General features: G+C 34.4%; 1 protein-coding gene across 1 annotated transcript in view; it reads left to right on the top strand.

Moving 5' to 3' along the window:
- The window catches only part of LOC117394806 (dnaJ homolog subfamily C member 1-like), a 51,164-nt gene that overhangs the window by 11,061 nt on the left and 18,213 nt on the right, over positions 1–21,890 (top strand). Inside the window, exons 2-8 of the mRNA XM_033993400.3 lie at positions 5,558–5,659; positions 6,133–6,179; positions 10,182–10,347; positions 11,678–11,775; positions 13,557–13,650; positions 15,301–15,391; positions 17,853–18,022. Of these exons, the coding sequence (XP_033849291.1) occupies positions 5,558–5,659; positions 6,133–6,179; positions 10,182–10,347; positions 11,678–11,775; positions 13,557–13,650; positions 15,301–15,391; positions 17,853–18,022 (768 nt within the window). The remainder of the gene's footprint in view (positions 1–5,557; positions 5,660–6,132; positions 6,180–10,181; positions 10,348–11,677; positions 11,776–13,556; positions 13,651–15,300; positions 15,392–17,852; positions 18,023–21,890) is intronic.

The raw sequence follows: 21,890 nt of genomic DNA on the forward strand, positions 1-21,890 counted from the left end.
CATATTTTTTTTCTGCATGTAAAATGTCTCTTCTCTTGTGTTCATGTTTCACTATTAAGTAGATTATGGAGCAATCGCCTACTAATGTTATAAGTATGTCAGAACTAATCTACATGCTTCTTGGTCATGTTCGAGGGATTTAAATAGGAATTCCCTTATAAATGACTGCTACTTATTTCAAAATAAAAATTCTACAGATACTGTTTCCGTATTCTAATTCGAATTCCCTGTATTTCCCCAACAGTTAGTTTTACATGTGAAATGAACTGAGGTGGGTTTCTCCTGTTTTCCATTTTGACTGTTCTTTTGTAATTCCTATGCTGGGAATGAAAGTTAGTTGGGGGGGATCTTTACAAAACAAACCAAACAAACAAAGCATTGGGTAGTGCATGGGGCCAGAGAGAGAGAGATTTATTTTCTCCTTTAAAAAAACTTTATTAGTATAGAAGTTACACACAAGCAGTGACAAGGTAAACGTGACAGAAACACCAGCACTTTGTTTTTTTGCACATTACTCCTTCAAACAAAAGCTTAAACTACAAGAAATGTCAACAGGAAAAAAACAAACAAGAAAAACAAAAAAAAAAACTGGTGTGTATTTTTATTTGGAAGCAAGTCACTTCATAAGGCACAGAAGCCTTAACCCTGAATACTCTGAAATCTGAGACCTCGCTCTTTGTATTTTAATTTCAGATGCATTACAGGAGGCCTACAGATCTGTGTGTTTTAATACAGTTCTGATCAGTTTATTCTGGATACTATTACAGTAAAAATTGGGATTTGTTTCCTTTAACGGTGCTATGAAAATGTTGCCAAGGTATAACCACAGTATTGCATCATCGAATATGTGTTTGCATTTATATATATATATATATATATATATATATATATATAATATAATGACTGGGTAATCATCTAAACCTCAGCTGATTGGAAGCCAGATATTTCAGGCTTGAATTTTGCCTCGATTATTATTATTATTGGAAGCAGATTGGTCTAGATGCACGTATGTTTCCCTTTTGTCGTGTAAATTGTGGTTTGACCTGGTTGCCAGCTTTTGTTGGCCCTTGTTCCAGTAAAGCTGTTAAGAAGCCTCCAAGGACACCGGAGATATTGCAGGGCAATACACTGGTGATAAATAGAAAGATACACGTTATAATGTAGGGACTGTGTAATTCTGTGCACCTGTTTGAAGGAAGGCCGTGAATCTGTTTAATAGAGTAAATGTTTACATTAATTTCAGTAAACTGCTGTTGCAGTGTACACTTTTAACAACTGCATAGATGGAACTAAACATGCATGGCTTGCTTGTATTTCGTTTTGTACATTTTACATTGTTTTTCATGGGTACGTGTGTGATTTGTATGATCCAGTTAAATGTTTTAGTAACAAAATGCATGCGTGTCCTACATTCTGTCCTATTCTTGCTGTATATTAAAAAAAAAAAAAATTGCATTAAAAAAATATTTCTTCTTTTTTTTATGGTAAATGTATATCTTGCTTGTGATACAATATTCACTTTAAAATTTGTGTCTATTATATATATATATATATATATAATATATATATATATATATATAATGTATCATTTTTAATGTAGTAAACAGGAAATTTGTTTGTTTCGGGGCAAAAGTAAGTGCTATCAAAAATCGTGTGGACTATATATATATAGAAATGCAGTTTTTTTAAAATTAAATATAAATAACTTATATTGAAGCAAATTTCAGAAAGGAATAAAACATTTGTAAAACTTACTACAGGAAGGAGCAGTTGCATTATATTGTCCCTGAGTAGTTTCTTGGTACAGTAGTGGTGTTAAAATTATTTATGCCTGTCCAAGTAAAATGCACCTTTGCATTTACACTTGCATCAGAAAAGGGCCCCAGACCTTTTCCCTTGTACATTACTTCACTTCTACACAGTTCCACACTATTCAAGTAAAAATAATAGTGAATTTACAGATCATACGATTACCAATATAAATCATCGGTACAAATCAAAATGCCGCAATATGTTAATCGCCTTCCCAACCCCAGTCTGATCTTCGTCACTTTTCTTTGCTTGATGAGATCTGATATGTTGGATTTGAGCCATTCGTGGTTTTCTTTAAATGTTTGTTAAATTGTGTTTAGTGCAAAAATTCTATTGGATCTTGAGGGATGCTGAGTACATGCATCATAGGGTTAATCAGTCCAGTAGACAAATTAAAATCGTAGCCCAGTTAATACTGCAGCCAAGTAATTTTGTAGACCTCAGAAGCTTCATCCAAGATGATAGCTGCAATATTAAGGCTTTAACATCTGTGTCTGGTACTCCTGTATTTACTAAAATAAAACAAAAAATAATTTGAATATTTCTATATATAGTGCATTTTGTTGGATAGCTTAAAAATAATAATAATAAAAAAAAAACACACATGTAGTAAAGAATCTTGTTTTGCTGCTTTGGTGCGAGTGTGTACCTGTGTTACAAATATATAGTGACACTCCACAACACTTTTTTTTCTTTTTCTTTCAAATATCTTTTATATAACAAAAGTAAGGATACAGAAAAGGCTGTGCACGTACTCATTTTATTAAACTTTACTGTTTTTCCGTAGTCTTACTAGAAGAAAACATTTGTCAAGGAGTCTAATGTGTCAGCTGAAAAAAAAAAAAAACCCTTGACATTTAATTGTACAAAAGGCTTCTTGGACTAGAAGCTTACCATTGGAACTTTGTCAGTGCAGTTCAGTCCCAAGGACGAAGACAGAGAAAGTATTTGAATAAAGACGTGTTCCTTTTCACAGACAATAATTTTGCTTGATTTTAATAAAGGTGTTGGATACAGGGCACAAGATTGTCCAGTGTTTTATTTAATCAATTTGTTTTTGACGTTCGTGCATTAAGGTACTAGTGTTGAGAAAATGAAGAATAACATGTATATTGAATTTGAACAAAAGACATATTCACTTCTAGACATGCTCTGCTCTCCACGGAAAAACACTGAAATGAGAATTTATTTTTTTGTCATGCCTTTTCTTTTTAGGGTCATTCTCCAACAATTGGCCCTTCTGTGTTGATCAAGACTTTTATGTGTTGATCATGTAAGTCTAGTGGTAACTGGCTTGATTTTTTTGCACCAATCTTCACCAAAGTTTTATCATACTCTCCTAGCCTATAGCAGATTCAGCTTGCATTAGGCACTAATCCAGTGAACTCATGATTTTGCATGCTCTTATTTTATTTTAAATAGGTGAAGTGCTGTCCAGAATGTTAGAATATTGCACAAAGGAAGGCAGTTTTGTTTTTTTGGTTTTTTTTTCCACCCCAAGATTTGAAGATTTCTTTTGGTCAGCCTGCTTTATTTGGATCATTCTTTTGTAATTTAGCATCGAAAGAAGAGCTTTAAATGAGCATGTTGAGGATTTTTGAATCTCCGAAATGTCTTAAGACTACATGCTCATGTTCAGACATGTAGAGTTTTGCAGATATCGATTTAAAAACTCCGCTCAGCTGCAGGAGTAGAAAATGTGAGAATAAAAATCAATGCAATGATATGACCATTTTACACCTGAGGTTATTTGTTGAAAAGCTGTGCCATAGGGTGTATAGCATTGCATAAATAAAGGAAGGCATCTCTTAAAAACAAATGTAATGTAATTAAACATTAGCCCAGGTGTGTTGCTAACCATTAAAAGTGGACTATTTTTTTTATATACAATTGTATTTATTTGCAACAGTAAAATCCCTTTATTTTTGTGTGGTGGTGTTTTTTTTACTTGGTTATTTTTATTTGTTCATGCATACGTTTCTTTTTCTGAACCCCACCCTGACATCCAGACTCTCGCTATAAATAAAACTATCAATCTGACAACACCACTAAATCTATTGAATTCACTTTCATTAAAATACCTTGTTGTATCCAAGAAAATGCTTTTCTCCCAAGGACATATCATAAGGGAGGAGGTAGTAAAAACATTTTTTTTTTTTAAATAAATGAAAATCCTGAACAAAAGACTTTTTTCACTAGTGCACATTAACAGTAACCTCGAACTAACACAAGCATGTTTCTTTTTTTCTTTTTTTTCTGTAGTCTTATGCTTCTCCTAATTGATGTCTAGGAGTAACCCATGAGTAATTGCCAACAGTGGTAATGGAAGAAGCAAATGTCCAAGATTAATTGATGTGGATTCCTTTTGTTACTTTAGTATTGATTATTTTATTTTTTTAATCGGCTTGCTGTTCCCAACATTGCAGTATGTGTTCTGTAGCAAATTAATGGTTTGTTCTGAACAAGAAACTTATATTTGATCTACAGAAGACATATGTGCACAGGTCAACTGTTTTAACAAATTATTGGCTAATACTGTCGTACTGTTTATGAAGTGTAACTTCTTCAGATATCTATCCCAATGAAGTAATATTGGGCACTGATTCACCCGAATTGGCAGCACTCCAATAATCAACTGTGTCTCAGATTTTAGCATTACAATTTTACAGTCAGTAATTCAGTTGATGCATATAAAATCCTAAAACACAAGTACAGACCCTTGAGGTGAAATGGCTAAATAGATTTCTGTATAAATCTTTAAAGACCACATTTGAATGCTTTACATCCTTTTTCAAAAGGAGGATGAAGTATTTCTAATTTCTTAGAAATTACATCAGTATTGTGAGCATTTAGTGGTTTATAGTACATAATACCCTTCTGGATTCTGACTTTGAAATTTATATTGGAGTACTGTAGGCCTAGATCTAGTTGAACTATGAAACCTAATAATACACATCAAATTTGCTGTAAAAATGATTAAACCCTAGTGCAAGTAAAAATTAAACTTCATTGTTAAAAGATGGCAAGTCTGTTTTTAAAAGGCAGGAAACAGTTTTCAAATTCATCCTTCTTTATTATTTCATTTTTTTTTTATTTATTTTTGTAACTTTTTTTAGGGGTAAGCTGGTAAAATTATTACTCTTAATCAAGTGGAAAAAACATAACCAACTAGAAGTAATTCCTGTACGTTTAAATATTATGAATCTACTGTGCGAGAGAGGTAGGCCAGTGACTCGTAATCTCTCAAAGTAAATTGATTAAGATTTGCACTTGACATCGTTTTTCTAATAATTAGGTTAAATTCAGTTTATTTACTAAATGGTTAAAACCAGGTTAAATGTTTTAACTCTAACTTATTCGCAATATCTGTACGGAGATTTATTTCTGACGTTAACTATGAATTATTTTAAAACAGTTAAGCTTCTAAGCGTTCAAGACTTGGATAACATTTTAAACACTATCGGCTATTATTAACAGCCCTAATAATTGTGATTACATTCTTCATGAACGCTGTCCTTCAGTAGAAAATGTGGCCCCACCAGAGTAAATATCCACCTTATCTTCATAGAACAGTAAAAGTTAATCGATGATTGTGCAGTGATGTGGGAAAGAGAAGCTGCCTCCCATTGCTCAGATTACAGCCTGAGGACCTGCTCTGGTTGACTTGACTGTCTTCTGAGATCAGAACAGGGTGCTGGAATACACCTTTAATATATCTGACAAAGTTTGCTTTGTGTTTTTACAGGATGCTTCATCTGCAGACATTAGGAAAGCCTACCGCAAGCTGTCTCTGACCTTGCACCCAGACAAGAACAAAGATGAGAATGCAGAAACCCAATTTAGACAAGTAAATGCTTTTAAATTGTCTGTGTGCCTCAAGTATTTGGAAGCTATCCCCCCCCCCCCCCCCCCCCGTTTCTGTTAATGAAGACTGATACAGAGTGTGCTATTGAGGCTTTTTTTTTTTTTTTAAATATCACTTTCGATGTGTGTGTGTGTGTGTCTCTCTCTGTCTGTCTGTCGGTCTCTCTCTCTCTCTCTCTCTCTCTCTCTCTCTCTCTCTCCTTGTGTTCTTGTTAATGCACTGCTATTAAAATATAAATTGTTTATACACGTTTGCAGTTTGGATGTTCTAAATTGGGATGTTGCCACATTGCAGTAATCGATGCAAATCAACTAGGCTACTAGAGGTGGTAAATGCTTGCCCTGAAAAGATTAGCTAATTTGATATACCGGTACTTAGACATGACAGAACTGCTGTGTAGTAAAAGACTGACCCACTTTGTTTGTTTACATGTAATTGGGTTGTTTTCTTTTCAGCTGGTTGCTATTTATGAAGTCCTGAAAGATGAGGAAAGGAGACAGCGGTAAGTTATCAACACTGTGCTGTAAAAGATGTGGATACTAAACAAACCACAAAGTGTAGTTGTCAATAATTTGCAATATCCAAGCCTTTTCTTGCTCTTTCCTAAGACTTCAGAATTTGCAATGTATGTGATTTTCACATCTGTTGGTGAATAAGGCAGACTTGAAGTACCTGCTTACTTTTGTGGTTGGAAAATGATAAGGGATGCATAAAGAATAAGGCGTGCAATAATCATTTATTATTAAAACAAAGGGGTTAAATGCTACAGTTATGTCTGCCACATAAAGGCTAATTAAAATGGTATTATCATGTCTAGAAAACAAATCTGAGACATTCAAGCAGCTTTGAATGCCATCAATATTTCAATAAAAAGTACAGCATTACATTTGAAGCCTCCTTTGAAATTCAAAGTCAGATTTCACAAATATGTAACATTGGATATTGTTTGAATTCTCAGTTGTATCCATGCAATTTTGTGAGACCAACCAACAGTCAAAAGCGGTTGGATTCTATAATTTTTTTTTTGTCTATAAATAACTCCTTTGTATCCTTTTATTAATACTTTGCAAACCCTTTAATGTCTTTGTGTAAACGTGGCCTTTTCTAGTCATTCTTATCAATGTTCTTGTGGTGATATGCACATTAAAATATCCTGATGTTATCTCTTATGTTCATTAAAGCCCTTTGATTTTGTTTTTCCCAAAGAAGCAGATCCTGCACCTGGAAAGGGAGGAATTAGTACAGTAGTCATTGAAGGATTAGCTGCATTGAACATCCTTTCTGTACATCCAAAAAAAAAAAAAAAAAAAATGCTGAAAACATCAATTAATTTGCGATATGCAGGAATAAAATAAAATCTCCCGTTTTCAAAGAAATAAGACCAATGCCTCCATCAGTATTATTCAATGCTACAGGTAATACGTAACAAAGTATGGATTAATATTGACATCTTAATGTTCTACTGCTCGGCACAGTGAGTAGACGATGACAGGTTATTACCTTTGTGTTCAATACCCTGTCTAATAGTAAATACAATCTCTCGATTTTTATATTGAGGGGTAACAAAACAAATTCGAAGCTGGCATTCAGCTAGCTTAAATGAGTAATATAGCAAGGTTTTTAAATCCACCTCCTTTCTTTTTGGTATTAGCTGAAGGACTTTAGCATGAGTCCCCTTTTCATTGTGATGAAAACCGCTTTCGCTTATTTGCTTGTATTTAAGGATGAACAGATTTCTCAACACGACGGATACAAAAAGTTATTTAGTTTCTTGTTTAGTCACTTCCTGTGCTGTAGGTCATATGGTCAGATTACAGCTAAACCATTGGACAGAAGTTGACAGACTTACGGGAAGCAATAGCAATTCCATGGAATTGTATTTGAAATGTTTACACATCCAAAAGTACAGTATAAAAAACAAGGAAGGAGCCAAATATATATATTTAGGACAGGAAAAACTGAACCAATGATAAAGCTACTAGTGCTCATGAATTAAGAAAGTGCATTTTACTCACAATTGCATGATACATCGCTTCTACATTATCTCCAGCTAGTAAACTTCAGAAAGGATATTTGTATTTTCAAATTGAGTAAATGATGAAAGGGGTTCCTTTTGAATAAAAAGCATCCACAAAGGTTCAGTCACTTTTGGTGTTTTTCCTGTTTCTGATTTAGAATTTTTGTTGCTTATCAAATAGATATGGAGAAAAGAAAAGCAATGTTAAACTGCATACAGTAGAAAATGCTGTCGGTGAACTGATGCAGATAAAAATAGCAAAATGGGCTGCAAGCACCAACCTCTGAATAGATGTATGAAAAATGAATTAATGAAATAATATTGCAAAAATGCCTTTTGGTACTTCCACCCTGTGTTTCCAATTTCCGTGCACCGCTGGAAACCATATACCTCTGCTGAGGCCCCCTGCCTTAGGTGTCTACCTTTTGCATGCCTGTACAAAGAATTGTTATTGCAAGCAAGTAATTTCAAAAAGTGTAGACCGTATAAATAAATGTTTGGAGAGGGAGCACAGCTATATGACAAGAGCTAGACAATGGAAAGCAAGCTCTTTGATTCAGCTATGTGTTGGCTACTATCTTGTGCCTGCTGCAAACTTTTTTGTATATGGTGCAAAGTGGTTACTTTACTTTATTTATATATATTCTTGAAGTGCCATGAAAGAAGCAGCAGCTGAGCTTTAGGCAATCCTTGCACATTTATATTGGTCAAAATGGAATCTGCCTGCACTCAAAATGGCCAATCGTGTGAGCCATGATAATGTTCATTGATAGTAAAATCAATAGAGCATTGATTCCTCTGCCTGGTCCTTCGAGACTGTTGTTCAAATCAGCAGACGTTGCTTAGTAAATACCATGTACTATTTAGGGCATTTAAAACGTAAGCATCAGCTGGTTGGAGCGTAATACTTTTCTAAATGGGATTTGTACAATCAATGCGAGACAAAAGCTGCATGTTTGAATCCTAATTTTAAGAACACGTTTACATGTTTTAATTACGATACTAAACTTGATAAACACACAAGATGCAATGTTAAGTGAGTATATTAATTTTTTTTTTTTTACTTGCAATGTAATCATTCCAAATCTCTCTGTCTCTGTCTCTTTAAAATAAAATCTTAATAATCCTAAATTACAGATAATATTTCTAGAAATATAGACAGCAGGTACACTAAATTCAATTTAGTGTATCTGAAGAAATATGAATCCCCACCAGATCCCAAGATGGAATGAATGCGTTAAACTCTTATTTATTATTTTTTATAATCTGTGGTGTTTACCATACGCTTTAGAAATAAGATATAGGTCACTTTTCTGTATTTGAGCAAGACATGCGTGTTCCATCTGTAGTAGAGATACTACTGTAAATTAAGTAGGAGAGTGATCTAAAGATTAATTTTTGTAAAGTTTATACAGGAAAGATGCTTCAGTATGTATTATATAAGAATAGGTATCATTTGTTTTTAAAATAAAATATTACATTGCACAAAGTAGATTTGCTTTTAATATGCTTTCATTCAATAAAAGTAGAAATGTATGTTATTGTGTTGCACACACACTGGTTTTCCGGTATTTGGGACCAAAAGTATGAAACCATTCCAAGATGGGATAACCTAAACGTCGGAATCTTGTGAATGAAATTAAGCCTCTAATTACATTTATGCTGTTAAATAAGGAATTAAAATTAAATTACAATATTGTATTAATGTAATCCGCATCAGTGGTTACAATTAGATGGATTCCCTTGTCAAGGCTGACAGTTCTGGCAGCTGCACTATTATTCAATTTACTTAAATGTCCTGCTGCCCTGCATGATAATATAGGGGCCCAGCTTCCATTCTTGCAGTTTAGCCTGCATGTATCTAAGAATACCACAATTAGTTTTTATGGACAATAACTTTCCATGAATAAATACTATATATTAAAATTGGTGTCTGAATGCAAGTGTGCAATATATTTGAGGATGTATGTAATTTAAATTAATGTGTTTTTTTTTTATTTATTTTTTTACATTTTTTATTGCAACAGCAAAATTGCCACCCCATTTACCAAACCAATTGTATTCGTTTTAAAAAGCATACATGAAATGTTACAAATACAGACTGCTTTGAAAAGCAAGTCCAGTAGGTGAACATCTTGTTGTATGGTTAGCCACTATGAAAAGGTTCCAGCTGCAGGCAATGTTGTAAAATATATTTAATTTTGATTATAGCTGTGAATTTTTTTAATATATTTTATTTCAACATTTACAGTATATCAACAGCAGTTTATTTAACGTGTGTATATGTTGGTTGATACAGTTATAAAAGTGAATAAATAGACCAATGCATATTCATTCAGCAGGAATATGATGGTTTTTAAAGTGCTATATTTTCCATGGTTCTGGGTTAGTCTTGATTGTAAAAGAACACTGGTGTTTTGTTTGTTTTACATACATTTTCAATAAAATGCAAACCCTAATTCTTTCTTTCTTTCTCTCTGTCTTTAGGTACAATGATATTCTGGTCAATGGCCTCCCTGATTGGCGGCAGCCTGTATTCTACTACCGGCGAGTGAGAATGATGAGCAATGCTGAGCTGGGGCTGCTCCTCTTTATTATACTCACTGTCGGCCATTACGCTGTCATTTGGTCAATATATCTGGAGAAGCAACTGGTGAGCCTCAATAACAAAAATTCAATTTTCTGTTTGATCTCAAAGGTTATATATCATTTAAAAAAATGGTCAGAGCTAATACATGAACCATGTTATAATACTGACTGTTTATAATGTAATGGTGCAACCCTGTGTAGCTGTAATTTTACAGTCATTATAATACGTGTGTCATTTTTTATTGAAGACAATTTGGTTTTCAGACGCGGATCTAGCACCAAAGTAAAAACCAGCCTTAACTATCTCCTGAAATTTAACAGCTATCTAAAATAATATTTGTAGAACAAATGTATACCTTACACTGATACCTTACACAATTTAACAATAGTCAACATCCAATTTAACAATAGTCAACATTACAAAACCATTGGACAATTCTGCACAGTCATCAGCTGTTTATCTTTTGTGAGAATTCATTTCGCGCACACACAAAAATCAATTTTAACTATGTTTGTGGTTGGTGTGTAGAGGTAGGAAACATGATCATAAATACACTATCTCCAGTTACTATACATGTTTTTCTATTTGGAACGTATTGTACTAAGTATACTGTTAAACATTGTGTTGCTGTGAAGTTTTTCCTCACTAAAATGCTTCAGCTGAAACGGCTAGAATTAAACTGTGCGTTTTTTTTGTTTTTTTTTTTCATCCCTTCATATTATTGTGTCCTTAGTTGCACTGCATGAGTGATTAAGCCTAATGGTTGTCTTTTTCTGTTCTGTCAGCTGTTCTTTATTTTACTTTTCATGCTTAAATGGGCCTTGGCACATTTTACGGTAGAAAGAAAATGCAGTTTAATTGTGCTTATCAGTGTTGATGAATGTTTCCCTCTTTAAACGAGAACCATTTTGAAAAGGCAGACAAAGTAAGGCATTGCATTATTCAGCGGTCATGGGTTTTATTTTGCCAATATAAAAATAGCTTGTTTTTTCTTCTGTTTCTTTTTGTAAAATGTAAAATCATTTTTCCTGTCAATAATTGAGAATCTGTTTGCATTTCTTTTTTTTACATTTGGGGAGTACATTTATTAGAGTTGAGTAATGAGCAAGCAGGCCAGTTGAATGACTGCACATTACAATAAACCTCCATCGCTATGGAGATGCACACATCTGACAGAGCTGGACTTCAGTCATCTGTGTTTGTTAAGTGGAATTGGGCACCATGGCAACAGTTATTATTGTTTAAGGCACATGATTTCACTTAATCATGCAGGGCTGGTGGATGCATTTGCATAGAGGGTGCTTGTCTCCTCCCAATGTTTGTTCTTGTCACTGTTGCCACATTGTAGGGATACATGTTAATAATCGCCTGTAACAATGATTCTGATTTTCAGGATGAGCTTCTCAGTCGTAAGAAGAGAGAAAAAAGGAAAAAGACTGGGAACAAGGGAGCAGATGATGTAAAAGCTGGCGCTCAAGAAAAAAATGAGAGGTAACAAGTTCTGTATTTCACTTTTTATTGTGCTCTTTTTAGCTACCAAACATAAGCAAATCTTACAACTTTATCACTTTAGTTATAAATACATCCATCTTGGTTATTTTTGTGGGAAAGAATATGGAAGCTGTTTTGTTAAATCCCTGTTAGATTTGTTAGGTGACTCTTACTGTCGAACCCTGTTCATGTAAATACAGCAAAGGGTATGCTCACAAGTAATACAATATTGTGCACACATCGGACTACAGAATGTGTAGTTATTAATGGCCTGTGTCTTTCCACTGTACGCTCTGATATTACATTATTTAAAATGTTTGGCAGTACCGATACGGGAGAACTTCTTAAACAATTACTAGGGAAATATATTATGTTTTTTTAAGAGTAATATTTAAACTACTAATCCTTGTGAACATAAAGGGGATATTGTGTAGTATATAATAAACAACTAGGTTAAGAGTGTGAAACTTATCGGGACAAATTGATGAAAAGATTAAGTTAAACTTACAAGCTATAATTAGAAAAGGATTTCCACAGATAACTATAGCACTAAAAAGTTGGTAACATTTTAGAGAAATGTTTCAACAAGATCACAAGAAGTCTCAAGATGACAATGTGTTTGAAGTATGAGCAACTAAATTAAATGGTGTATATATATATATTTTTATAGTATCTTGAAATCTACTTACAATCAGTTTTTACACAACCTGTTTTTTTTGTTATTGTTGTAAACATCAGTAACTGCGATTCAATGCATTGGTTCCTAACGAGTGCAACTGAGAATTGCTTTTGTGAGTTATTAAATGCATACTTTCCTGTCTCCCAAATACTCCATCTTTAGACTTGGTAAGGCAGAGTGACATTCAGCTCAAAAGTACTGTCATTTTTCCTGTTGATTATTAAAAATAAAGGGTTTTAAATAGTTCACACAGCAAGGGTTCAATGCAGGAGGGAGATCAGAGACTATTCTGCCTGTCTTCCGTTCTGATGACATCAGTGAGTAATGCTTCAGTGAACTGCGAATGACATTCATTTTTATATATTGGTTTGTTTATGCTACAGTCTTCGCATCAGGCTGTCGGCAGGTGTGAACACCTCCTTGATGGTTAATCGGTTTAGCTGAAAATCACAGAGCTCAGGTATTCATTTTGCAGACCTGATGAGAAGCAGTAGGTCGCTCTGTTATTTCCCTTCCCACAAGCTCTAAAGTAGGCCAGAGTCTTCTGATCAGAGTAACGCTCAAACACATTAGTGATTGCACTTTTTTTGGCATTTTACTATTTGTTGCTCAAATTTAATGGGTTTTAAAAAAAGTTTGAATTGGTTAAATATGGTTGTATTTGTTCTATTTTAAGTTTCAGTTAATTGTTTATACTTTTTAGCATGTTTTGTTCTATCAATCTGTTGTCTATACATTATTATTATTTGTTTATATATTATTATTTGTTGATTTAGCAGACGCCTTTATCCAAGGCGACTTATAGAGACTAGGGTGTGTGAACTATGCATCAGCTGCAGAGTCACTTACAATTACGTCTCACCCGAAAGACGGAGCACAAGGAGGTGAAGTCACTTGCTCAGGGTCACACAGTGAGTCAGTGGTGGAGGTGGGATTTGAACCGGGAACCTCCTGGTTACAAGCCCTTTTCTTTAACCACTGGACCACATAGGCTCCCTATTAGTTTTAATAGCTATTGGAAATGGATAACTAATATTACTTTTGAATATATATATATATATATATATATATAATATAATTATTTTTTTTTATATAAAAACAGGTCTTCTGACAAACCTCAGTGGCATGACATTCTGCCATTCAAACTCGGAATATGGCTTTATTTTTCTGTGAAATCTCTACCCCAGCTAATACAGGTAAGACTAAATAAACATCCACAACTTCATAGAAAGTGGCATATTCAGAGCGAGAGAGAGAGAGAGAGGTTACAATCTTAAACAAAACCCCCGAAAAAACATGAACACAAAGCTACAGCAGTTGACATTTTGATTGGTTCTGATGATGATAATAATAATAATAATAATAATAATAATAATAATAATAATAATAATAATAATAATAATAGCAAACCTGCTTTTTGTTCAAGTTGTTCATGACTGGAAGGCTGAAACGATTTCAGTCTCCCACGGAATCAGCTGTAACAACAAGGGCGCATCAGTGAACATAGCTTTCGTAACCTCAATCACACATCAAGGGAAATGCTGTCCTGTGTTGTTGCCGCTCCACCCTTTTCAAAGTGAATTGGGATTTCTAAACGGTTAAGAGAGAACGGTAGAAATGCAATCTGATGTTGTTTTGACCAACCTGCACCGTCATGGGGTTAGCTTGTTTAAATAAAGGGGTATTTTGACAATGAAGTAAACCTGGGATTTTATAACAGCATTTTTTGTTTCATGTCAACACCAAATGTGATCAAGCCTGTTAGAATGCATTTCAAAACTATTGCTATGCAACAATAAAAAAAAAGGGCAGAATTGTTGTACTGGTATAGAACAAGCCAGGGGGAGCACATTGATGCAAAACAATGACCAAACGGTTGATGGTGCAGTCCATACTGTACATGCATATCTCCTGTTTATTAAACTATGAGCAACAGGGGGGACTGAATGCAGATGTTATATTTTAATGTATAATTACCTGTACTGTGTGTGTGTGTGTGTGTGTGTGATCCAAATATGTATTCTTCTTTTGCTGAAATAACAGTCTTAATGGTTAGTAAGACAGTTTGTAGCGTGTTTAACTACAAGCGTGCAGTGGTATGTTAAGGTTCATTTCTCAAGGGATAAATAGTCTGGATACCAAGAATAGATTTGATTTAAATGCAGACACCACACCGAGGCTTAAAACCCTTGAAGCACTTTACCCCAAAAGAGCTTACTTGCAGAACTAAATGTCTACATTAAATATTGGAAAATACAAGCGCATATTTGTGAGTCTGCCGTCTCATAAAAAATAATAGTTTTAAAAGTTTCTAGCTAGTTAAATATGGACTGGAGAGGAGGGCTATGGTGGAAAATGATTGACCTGAGGGAAGACTATTGTTACCGACAGGGGGCTATAATGCCCAAGGCCGCACCCAGGAGGTAACAATAGCATTGAATTTTTCACTATGGCTGAGTCTGCAGTACATATTTAATGTATGAATCAGTCAAGAAAATAAATGAGGCACGGATGGATAGTAAATACGACTTTATATATGTTTGTTTAAATATAGCTGGTATATTACATTTTTTATTTTTTTTCTAAATCCTTTCATGGATTGACGTTGTTCTGTGAAAATGTGTTACATTAACTAAAAGAAATGCTTTTAAAACAACCAAATTCTCATTGGGCATATTTTATTTTAGATTCTATTGATTGTGTGTGTGTGTGTGTGTGTGTGTGTGTGTGTGTGTTTTGGGTTTTTGGAACGGGCTGTTGCAAAATGCAATGAGAAAAGAACAAGTGAAAAGACAAGTGATTTTATAAAAAGATATTTACCTTTTTAAATATCTGACTTCTTGCAGGATGTCAAACAGTATTATGAAGACTACAAAGAACTGAAGATAAAAGAGAAAGAAGCAGCCCAGGTCCAGGCTGAACAAGAAGCCATACAAAGTATGTCCTGCAGTTAATGTTTATTAGCTAGAACTATGAAGGAAGAGCTGTATGTGATCAATCTGTATACTTTACAGAGAAACCAGAAAGGGGACAGTGGCTAATGGTATAGACAGGGGTAATGGTATGCTGTAACTCATAAGGGAAAAGACACAAGGCTTTTGAGTCCGATATACTGTAGATTTAACCATTATAATTTGATTTTCCCTCCATTTTTTTTATACATTTAGTCTATGTGAGAGAGAATCAGCTGTGACAAAGACCAAATAAATGTGTAAAAGTTAAGCATGTTGATAAGGACTATATGCATTTAAATAAGCAAATTCACATATAAACATGCAGAAGAAAGACGATGCTGTGACAAATATAATGACTTCCTCTTTAGAAAACCCAGGCGTGTGGTTCTAAGGTCCTCTTTTATATGTATGAAGTAGAGAGAGGTGTGATATAAGATTTCTTTCAGCTGTAGGAAGGGGCGTGCTGCCAGGTTCTTGTGTAACTGATAGAGTCTAGGCTTCTCCATTTAGGTAATACATAAAAGATGAATGTTTTACCAATATTTTTATCTTCATGTCCGAATGAAATCTTATCTGGAAAGGTTCTTGCCTCACTCACAGATGTTTATGCTTTGAGATCAATTTATAGCCAGCAGGTAGGTTGGGGGAACTGTGAAGTTGAACACAATTCTTTAAATCAATCCAAAATGACATTCACAAGTTACAAGCTTTCATAGAAACAAACATCCATCCAAAAAAAAACAACAAACATTTAAAACAGCAGCATGTTAACTGCAAGTGTGTGCGCACATAATATATCTTTAATATGGAAAACATTTGAATGCTTTCTGTTCTGGTCTTTCAATGTTGGATTTCTTTTATATGTTAGTGGGGAAAAGGTCAATAGATGTGTAATTACTATACTGTAACATTTGTAGATCCAAAGCCAAAAATACAAAAGATCAATGAAAAGGTAAATGCAAGCAAACAAACAACATTTTATTTTACTGTTAACCACATTTTGTTTGTTTGGGTATTTAGCTCAAATAATGTATGGTGTCAAGTTTTAATTGTTTTATGTATGTATTTATTTATTTATTTATTTCCTGTGAGGGTTTAATATCTCTGGTGACATTCATACCATTGAAATTCTCAGTCAGTTGTACTAGTGATTGAGCTGACCTGTTTTGCAGGTTTTGGCTAATTGTTAGACCAATGAAGGCTTGACCAAATTTGATTTAAACTTGGCTCTCCTAGTGACTACTGTGACTGTCGCTCATTGTAACCTGCTTTTGCACAGCGAATTGACTAGATATTGAAGGAAATATTTTAGAAAACAGATTTTTATTTTAGGCATATTTTGTAATATGGAATATCATGTGGAAGTAGCTGAAATTTTCATTAGACAGTTAATTCACTTTGAAATTACTGTATTAGCTATAAAACATAGATACAAAGTTAATATATCATTTAAAATGTTACATTTTTGGTTTTCAGAAATCTTTATTAATTTAAGTATTTTTGTTTAAAACTATTTTGAGCACATTTTATTCTATTCATGTTCTACTTTGGTAGTAGATAAGAAGGTAAGGAGGATTGAGATGTTCACTCTTGTAAATCCTTAACTAAGCCAGTGCATCTTTTAAAATAGCTTCCTTTTGATGGAAAACATGTAAGATAACTAAACCATCACTGCTGCCTCATGCTTAATGATGCAAAATAATGTTGGGGGCATATTTTGATTTTGCTTCCTATTACCTGTAATTTAAAAGACTATCACTTGAACGTACTTTTAATAATAATAATATTGCTGGCTATTTAAGTTGGTAAATACACGTTATGCAGATCAGCATAAGGACTGCTTCATGCTGCTGTTTTTCATGACCTAATTGCTAATCTGCCCTCATGTCTATCAGTTTGGGATTGGGTAGAATCATCAGGGGAGTATACAGGGACGCTGGCAGGGAATTCCATGTAATTTGCAGATTGGAGAGAATGCAACAAGGGGTCTCATTAAAGCAATGTGTTGCAGCACAAGACAATAGATGTGAATAGATCATCTGTTGAAAATATATTACCCTACTGGGGGCATCTTTTGTGCAGGCATGGTGACCAGTTCTGTTGGGTTTGAACTTTTTGTGGGTATGCCTGGTTCTGCTCGTTGTCTTGACATAGGAAATAGGTCCATATTCCTTAAACATTATCGCTGCAGCAAATTAATAAGAAAACTATTTAAATACTTTTGTCCATATTAGGCACTGAAATAAAAAAAAAAAAAAAAAAAAATTGTCATTGGTCGGCTCGTAAAGATAAACATGTTTCCTATGCAGTAAGGCTATTGCTTTATCAGACATCGATGTTGCCACTGGCATAAAAGAAGGTGTGAATATAGTAGACAAGCAGCAGCACAAATATACGTTTTGTTTCACTCATGTATTATTATCTAAATCTTTGTTTTTTTGCAGAAGAAAAGAGGCCTAAAGTGAAGAAAGGGAAATCTGAGTTTCCAGTCTACACCGCTTATTCAGGGGACAATGCCTTTACACCATCCTACGATCAGGGCTCTACCATTGAAGATATTGAGGAACAAATTAATGATTGGCTAGAAGACAAAAGCCGATCACAGAAGAAAAAGGTACATTTTATTACAAAATACTCTCTCCTCCCTGTTATGCAGCATTAAAATTGGATATGCAACATTTTTGTGTGCCTTTCAAGGAAAGAAGGGGAATAGCCAAGAGACAATATGGACTCTAGTGTCTTGTTTATTGCAGAAAATCTGTGACCTAGGTCAAGGGGAAAGTTTGCTATGTGCAGTGTTCACGAGTAAACCATAAATGGCAGTGGTCTAAGGGTATACAGATGGCTACTGGATCTTTTTAAAGTTTAATGTGGTTGACCAAAGGCCATAGCTGCCATAATATGTAACATGTGTTTGGTTTCCTCAGTTATGATGGTGCAATTATTGCTTTGAGGGATACAAGGATTTTAATCCCTTGTATTCATCTGTTAATAGGATGGACAAGGTTCCTGTACAGGCTGTAGTTTTTTAAATACATATTTCATTCATAATAAGTGTGAAACTGTAGATAATAAGTGGAACTAAAGTGGATACATATAGAATTATAGTTTGTCTTTAGAAGATATGTGAGCTACACATTTTATGCCTCTTCCTGTTGCTGAATTTAAATACAGCAACTGTTTATTGCCTTCTCTTTTTTAATATATTGCATTTTTTAAGTTTAACAGGTTTCTTTTGTTGCTTCCCTCAAAAGTTAATTTACAGCACTACATAGAATGTACTTACACCCTTGCATGGTTGCATTCTTTTGATAAGACATTAAAACTGATTTCCTGTCTACTTGCGGATGTTAAAGATCCCACAGCACCTGTTGGAGAAGAGGCCCCAGGATCTTGCTTATTCAAGGCCTTATTGTTTTAAGGAGTTATATATCCGGGTTTTAATTGTGGTTGAGAAAAAAGCAAGTGAGTAAAATGAAGGGTTTGACACCAGTGCCCTGACCCAACCCTCAGAGAGCTTTATTTCTAACCCTCCACACTTTAACAGGGCCTCTTTGGATGTGGGGCCTATGCATGCCAAAAGGGCTGCCCTTTATAAATATCTTAAAAGCTATTGTTTAAAGATGAGTGCTCTGCTCCCACAGTAAGTGAGTGAACTCATTATTTCCTCGAAGCCATCACCTGAAATAATGTTTGTTGAAGACAGTTGTGTAGTAGCATGGCCGGCGCAGCAACAGTCTTTCTATCAGGTGAAGTAATCTCTTGTCTTGTTTCGTTATTCTGGTGCAGAGGAGCAGTTTTTTAAAGGTTGCATATGCAGTGCTGAATTCTAAAGCCTCGCTCCTATTCTTTCGGTGCTTTGTTCCCAATAGTATAGTTTGATCTTTAGAAACAGCTATGAGTGTGTTTCATCTTCCAAAACAACACCGTAGACCCTGATATGTCTCCAAATTCTGGCATGAAAGGTGTTTATCCCCTCTTTTCTAGAAAGCACTTTAAAAACAAAGGTTTCCCAAAAACATTGTAACAGTCGGTATTAAGTATTAACTTTAGTGCATTTTCTGCTTCTGTTTATAGGAGTCCATATTAATAAAGGTATTGCATGTGTGCACACTTACATAATGGTTGCTGAATAATACTAATTCTCTAGTTTAGACCTAATCGTTCTGTGCAGCTTGTTAGTTCGCCTGTTTGTGCTAGGAATCCTTCTTGTGGAGATACAATGATCTCGCTCCGTTATTTATTCATGGAGAGATATCTATCTAACCTGTGTTCCTAATTTTACTTTTAATATGTATTGCATGTGTATGTACAGTAAGTAGGTTGATTTTTGACTAGAATTGAAAACTCTTTCTGATTTGAAACAAGAAATTCTGAAATACAGTAATACACTTTTTATAAAACATGTTTTTCAAATCTGCAATAAGTTTATTTTTAGGTTTATATATAAAAAAATGAAATCTGTTATTTGAAGTAGCTTTTTTTAATTGCTGAATGTGGAACAGGTGTTATCCATTTACAAGCTGCTCAACATTCAAGCTGTTAATTGCATGAATCTGTTTTCTCAAAACATGCTGAAAAGTTAATTGAGTGAGCCCTTAAGTGGTAAAGAATAGATTTAACTTTGAATGCTTTTCTTTGGTTCACACCAGCTGCTTTTGAAAAGTGGAACAGCCTATTGCAGCATATTGCAGGGCTAGGTGATGCAAATGACAGCTGGGATGATTTTATTTCTCATGATCAATAGTCACCAACCTTTACTGTGTACACTAGTGTGGCAACAGGTTAATGAGCACACTGCTAAATTGTTAGTGGATGTATACAGTAGAAGGATAAATGATTTTACTGCACATTTTAATATGTGACCCACTTTGAAGGTCTTTTAAATGCATTTTGTTTCTGAAAGCAAGAAATGCAAAGGCCAAAGTATGCAGTTTTGTAGTGTATCATAGCTGGAGGGAGATCTCCGAATAGTATATGGTATAGATGTTGAAACATTGTGCCAAAGCATCTCGTTCAGGATGAAAGGGCGAGGTTTATACAGCGACATCCTCGGATTTGAAATGATGATTTGAAAATAATAACTCCACAATAATATAGCGTCCTTCAGGCATATAACTACTGCAAGAAAGCTTGGCCCCCTCCATGCATATAACTACTGCAAGAAAGCTTGGCCCCCTCCATGCATATAACTACTGCAAGAAAGCTTGGCCCCCTCCATGCATATAACTACTGCAAGAAAGCTTGGCCCCCTCCATGCTTCGTTGAAGGTTACCAAAGAAGTTGTAGAGCCCATTTAACACAGATTTGTAAGGATTCATTTAAAGCTTGAGAGATGTCTCTATCCGTTAGGTTTACCATTTGTACTGGTATCTTTTAAATGTTGTGAATTATTGTTTAATGATTACATTTTCAAGAGCAATTTGTGCATATCGTGATGTACAGGTTTTGTTGTGTTGTTGTGTTTTTTTTTTTTTTTTGTAATGCTTGTAGATCCACCTCTGACTGAAAATGTATATATATTGCCATACTTGAGTTAATGTGGTATAACCCTTTTATACAGCATTATCTGAGCTGTTTTGAAACACACAACCTTTCACTGGCTAGTCATTGTTGTGTTTGTAGTAGGTAGGGATATTTAAATAAATAAATATAAAAATAGATAATGACCCATCATAAACAATAATAAGAATAGAGTTTATCCATATAGGCATATACCAGATCTGGCCCCCAACACCATAAATTGGAGAAATATCGAATGACGAATATGCATATTGAAAAGGCACTTGGGGAATTATTATTATTATTATTATTATTATTATTATTATTATTATTATTATTATTATTATTATTCTTAGGAAAATACATGTTAAATGACTGGGTCAAAATGAGCTTGCGCTTTGACAAGAGTGAATGCAGTAGCTGATGCAATCATCATGTTGCCACATATGTTTTAACTGGTTTATGCCACACTTTCAACATCTTACTTTGGACACACAATGCACTGCCTCACATCTCGAGCCCAGGCCTTGGTTTCCAGATTACAGATGCTATATACATGTGTCTGTCAGTGGATACTCCTTAAAGCAGGCAAAGGAGGCATTGCCTCCTCAAAATTTCAGTGAAAAAAAAAACATATATAGCTATTGTTTTGTAGCATTATAATAATGTTCAATAAAACAAAAATGTTGTCTAAAATGCAAGAAAAAATGATATTTTAACCAAAACTCTAGATTTAACATTCATATATTAACAGCAGTTCTGGCTCCTCAGAGGAGGCTAAGCTCTGTTATAAACTCCTATCTGCCATTAACCACAGTACTAGCAGTAGCAGATCACGTGATCTAAGCACTGGTTTTAATTGGAGGAGCCCAGAGTTTTTTTTTTTTTTTTTTTTTTTTTTTTCAATCGGAGGGGAAAGCCTCCATTACAAAGTCCTGTTATAACCACACATGGTACCGTCAGTAAAGTGAGATATATTT

The sequence above is a fragment of the Acipenser ruthenus genome, chromosome 3 (genome assembly GCF_902713425.1).
Source record: "Acipenser ruthenus chromosome 3, fAciRut3.2 maternal haplotype, whole genome shotgun sequence".
Taxonomy (NCBI): Eukaryota; Metazoa; Chordata; class Actinopteri; order Acipenseriformes; family Acipenseridae; genus Acipenser; species Acipenser ruthenus.